Source organism: Microtus ochrogaster, linkage group LG5 (genome assembly GCF_000317375.1).
Source record: "Microtus ochrogaster isolate Prairie Vole_2 linkage group LG5, MicOch1.0, whole genome shotgun sequence".
NCBI lineage: Eukaryota > Metazoa > Chordata > Mammalia > Rodentia > Cricetidae > Microtus > Microtus ochrogaster.
In genome coordinates, this window is record NC_022031.1 from 38,255,539 (window position 1) to 38,260,474 (window position 4,936).

At 49.7% G+C, this 4,936-nt stretch overlaps 1 protein-coding gene across 5 annotated transcripts in view; it reads right to left on the reverse strand.

Moving 5' to 3' along the window:
- Pigo (phosphatidylinositol glycan anchor biosynthesis class O) overlaps positions 1 to 4,467 on the reverse strand; it is a 9,884-nt gene extending 5,417 nt beyond the window's left edge. For 3 of the 5 annotated variants that reach the window (XM_013351935.2, XM_005362057.2, XM_013351933.2), the window contains exons 1-5: positions 3,028 to 3,608; positions 1,858 to 2,001; positions 1,549 to 1,672; positions 895 to 1,054; positions 253 to 432 (exon numbers count right to left, since the gene is read on the reverse strand). In XM_013351935.2, coding sequence (XP_013207389.1) covers positions 253 to 432; positions 895 to 1,054; positions 1,549 to 1,672; positions 1,858 to 2,001; positions 3,028 to 3,565 — 1,146 coding nt within the window. In that variant the 5' untranslated portion in view covers positions 3,566 to 3,608. Of the gene's footprint in view, positions 1 to 252; positions 433 to 894; positions 1,055 to 1,548; positions 1,673 to 1,857; positions 2,002 to 3,027; positions 3,609 to 3,628 lie in introns of those variants that run through there. The other 2 variants (XM_026786793.1, XM_005362058.3) reach the window with 2 other exon arrangements.
- Between the last annotated feature and the right edge of the window lie 469 nt (positions 4,468 to 4,936).

The window sequence follows — 4,936 nt, forward strand, 5'->3', positions numbered from 1 at the left end:
GGTAAGGATGGAGGTAAGGACAGGGGTAAGGACGGAGGTAAGGACAGAGGTAAGGACAGGGGTAAGGATGGAGGTAAGGACAGAGGTAAGGATGGGGGTAAGTACAGAGGTACTTGGAAACCTGAGGCCCAAACTCTATCCAGGATGGGAGAAGGGCGTGGCTATGTTATGGAGGCGAGGTGAGGATGGGAAGGACAATGGTATGTTTCATCCTCATACTTAAGCACACACAAGTCTAGTCCTTTCACCTACCTGCTGGGCATTGATATAGAGAGCTGAGACTTGGGCCAGAGCAGAGGCCTGAGGATGGGAGTCGTTGCCACCTGAGAACAGCTCAGTTATCACTTCTCCGATGTTCCCAAACGGGATGGGCAGGCCTAGCAGCAGTGCCAGTGTGGGCACAAGGCTGACTTGAGGAATAACCTCTGGCTCCTAGAAGGAAAGGACAGGTATGGGGGGGTTCATCAGGCCTAGGTAAGAATGGTGGGAGGGAGAGTCTGGAGAGACGGTCCAGTGGGTGAGAGCGTTTGCTGCATAAACAGAAGGACTGGAGTTTGGGTCACAGAATCCATGTAGGAAACTGGGCATGACCATGCGTATCTGTAACCTAGTGCCGTGGTGGGTAGACAGGATTTCTGGCCACTAGGATGGCTCAGTGAGAGACCCTGTGTCAATGGAAGAAGGTGGAGCATGCAAGAGCAGGATCCCCAATGTCCTTCGGCCTCTTTGCACACAGGAGTCATACCAGCACACATGTGCACATATACCACATATGTATCTCACACACACAAATAAATAAAAATAAACGAGAGTGGGGCCAGATTGTGGTTTGGTGAGCCTACAAAGACGGGGTCACAATATGGGGAGAGCAGAAGAGGTATAACCAGGCCTCACCTCCGGTGGGACAGTAGGGAAGAGGGGGGTGGGGCTGTACAGGAAGAGAGCAGCTGAGACCTCCAGCTCACTGTCCCCTCCATGGTCCCCATTCATGGTCATCCCATGGTCACCAGCTACCACCAGCAGTGTGTCATTCTCCAGACGTTCCAGAAGTTCCCTGAGGGCCAAGAAATGTGTCAGAGGGTAGGGAGAGATAAAGACTCTCCTCTGGGGCCCATTCAGCCCCACCATTGACTTCCATAACAGTCAAAAAGACATCTCTTCAGTCATAACTCTGTAGCCCAGAGCACAAGCCAAGTTATTCAAAATGGATGGTGCTCCTAAGTTTTGGGGAAAAGTATAAAAGAATTCAGAGCCAGAGCACAAAGTGCATGCCTTTAAGCCCAGCACTTGGAAGCCAGAGGCAGGTGGATCTCCGTGAGTTTCAGTCCAGCCTGATCTGTTTTATACTGCAAGTTCCAGGTCAGTCAGAGCTATATAATGAGACCCTGTCTCAAAATACTTACACATATATACATACATACATACATACATGCAAACATACATTTATCCAGGAAAGAGGCTCCAAATAAGGTGTTTTTCCTCATAGTATTCTATGTCCTGAGATTCTCAAACATAAACCCACTCCCCCAGCCAATATCCCACACTCACTGGATCACCTGGTCCATCTGGCTAAGTTTCTTGGCCATTTCAGGGTGGTGAGGGCCATGCTTGTGACCACAATGATCCACGCCCAGGAAGTGAGCAATCAGCACGTCCCAGGCACGGCTGTCCACTGCGGAGGGGAGAACACTGAGCACAGGGCAGCAAGGCCCACTCCTCACCAGAGCCCAGCCTTGGCATTCCTGTATGCCCAGGGAGACAGCCACAGGCTCTGCCACAGCCAGCATCTATAGACTAAAAGCACCCTCTCTGACTTCCAGGGTTGGGAGGCCCCAAGCGCTCTCTCCCCATGCTCACTGGTAGGATAGAGGTGTTCTAGGATGCCATTGTCCACTGTGTGTAGGTCTCTGACATTGAAGGAGGAGAAGAAGAACGCTTGGGAAAACGCTCCAGGGAAAAGGTCTTTCCAGGTATCATCTCCCATGAAAACGATACGTCTTCCTGTAGAGACAAGAGGGGAATCAGAGCAGGGGAGACCATGAGAGAAGATCTAAAAAGCCCATCAGGGAGCAGGTGCGACAGCTCAGTGGGTCAAAGTTGCCACCAACTCTGACAACTTGAGTTCAAGACTCAGAACCCACATGGTGGAAGGAGAGGATCAACTTCTAAAGCTGACTTCTTATCTCCCTGCGGACCATGGCATGTGCACTTGCACATAGAACGCTATGTATCTGTGTGTGTATGTATCCAATAGGAATGTCTTTCTTTTTGTTTTGTTTTGGTTTGTTTGAGACAGGGTTTCTCTGTGGTTTTGGAGCCTGTCCTGGAACTAGCTCTTGTAGACCAGGCTGGTCTTGAACTCACAGAGATCCACCTGCCTCTGCCTCCCAAGTGCTGGGATTAAAGGCGTGCGCCACTACTGCCCAGCGTTCCAATAGGAATCTCAACCACACATCTCCAAGTATAGGAATTCATTCAGTATCACCTAAAATTTCCCATCAAGCTTTCTCTGACAACCACATTCCCCCTAGACTACATTCCACTCCTACAAAATGATGTGCTACTCCTTGGTCCCTAGGGTTTCTACTGACATGTATGTTTGCTTGCTTTGAGACAGGTCTCACTATACAGACCAGGCTAATCTGGAACTCAAGAGATCCTCTTGCCTCTGCCTCCTGAGTGCTGGGATTAAAGGCATATGCATTATGTTCTGACCTATTCTTTTTTTCACAAGCAGTCAGTGAACACCTCTATTCTTTTCTCCACACTTGTAAGCCAAGACTCCTGCCTTCTTTTCTTCCTTAATTGGGAGCGCCCAAGAGTTAAACAAACGTTTTGTGTATTTTAGAAGCTTCATCAAGGACAAAAAAAAAAATTCTTGAGTTCTCCGCAAGCAAGGTCCCATCTATTTCTGCTCCTCAGTTTCCCTACACCATAGCCAAACTTACAGCTGGGTGCGCTAAGTCCTGGCTCCCCACAACATCTAAAGGCCAGTTACGCCTGGCTTCCAAAGAGGTACATACTGACCTGCACTGTTGAGTTGCTTAATGAGATTATCTTCCACTATAGCATGGCTGGCAAAGTTACTGCCAGCATCAATAAAGGTAGGCAGGGAACCAGTGGTGAGAGCTTTGAGACGCTGCATGGTGGTCGTGGGGGGATCCACCTGAGATCGGTATAGTCGGGCATGGTGGGGTTTATTCTCTAGGATCCTCTGCAAGGAGCCTAATTTTCCCAGAAAAGGCACGGAGACAGGACGTTCCCCAGGCACATGTGAGCGCTGAGGCTGGGCAAAGTCAAATCGCAGAGCGTCTATCAGCACCAACACAACCCTGGAGAACCTGGATGGCATCCAGCAGGCCCCAGATTTTCCTTGGCTCCCCCATGGTAGGGAACCAGGGCCGGGGGGCTCTTGGCAGCTGCTTTGGTTGGTGAGCTCCAAACGGGTGAGAAGGAAGCCACTTGTGAAGAGCGCAATGCCAGCGTAGAAAAGAAAACAGACCCAGCCTAAGAAGAGGAGCACGGAGACTTTCTGCATCCTGGTAGAGAAGAGGAAAGCTTTCATTGTGGTGCAAAGAAAGAGTGGGTATTTTGTCCCTCAAAACAATACCCAACAACAACCACTTACTGCAATAAACTTCAGGATTTAAGCAACTCATAGCCAACTCATTCCAGCTGCTTCTACCAGTCATACCATCTGAGGGAGAGATGCAGAGACTCTGGATCTCAACCTGGAACCCACACTACACCTATTGCTTCGGGCTCCGGACGTGAGCACAAGAACCTGGGCATATACAACCAGGAGATCTAATGCTATTAAACCACAGTCTAGAAGCAAGACTATTCCAAACGGCTGGTAGATGGTTCTCTGTCAGTTCATTTCAATGAATCCCTTCGGACTATCTCAACACTGCTAGGGTGGCAATGTTAATAGATAAGCAGCCACACGGAAAACCGGATTGAGTAAACGGCGCCGCCTGGCGGGGGAGGAGGAGACGAGGGGGAGGAGTCACGCGCCGCTTCCGGGCGGCCAGGATCAACAGAAAACCGAGGACCGGCGTCCCCAGGAGCTCTGGTCTAGAGCCCGTTGGGCTAAGCTGGGGTCCAGGAGTCCCGGCGGCTCTGTCTCCTCCGGTGGAAACCCGGCCAACACGTGAGCATGCTCACTCCGGTGCAGGGCACCCCGGCAGCAAGCTGAGGCACCTGTACTAGGGATGGCCGTGACAGAGGGTTCTCGGGAGACCTTGGCTCACCTGGATCCGCGCCCGGAAGTGCAGCGGCGGTGCCTGTAGCCTGACACCACAGAGGTGCGCTCGTCGGACAGAGCGCCCTACGGGAGATTCATCGCCACCTGCCGGCCGGCGCCAGGGTGGAAGGCTGGCAAGTTTGATCCAAGTTCTGAGAGTTGGGAGGATTGGGAGGACGACGGGTGTGTACATAAACATGAAAAACAAATTCAGGGAACACTTTTTTTTTTTAAAATCCATTTATTTTATGTGAATGTGTTTTGTGTACCTGAATATATTAGTGTACCAAATGCTGCAATTGCTCTTAACCACTAAGCCGTCTTTTGTTCATTTTTTGAGTAAGGTCTATTATGTAGCTTTGGCTGTTGTGAAACTTATGTAGACCAGGCTGGCCTCGAACTCAGAAATCCACCTGCCTCTGCCTATTTTTTGTTAGCACTTCTGGAGTCAAATTTGGTTAGCTAGACTATTCATATTGGCAAGCTCTGAGTTTAATTACCAGACCCTCCTTCAGTGAGTAAGGTTTGGAATAAGGATGGAGGATTATTCCACACACATACAGAAACATGGATACATGCACATGAGGCATGGAAAAGAAAGACCTTTTTCTCCTCTGTGTTTAGCTGATTCCGGTTGATAGCATTCATCATTGCTCTCAGTTTTGTTTTTTGGTTTTTTTTTTTTTTTTT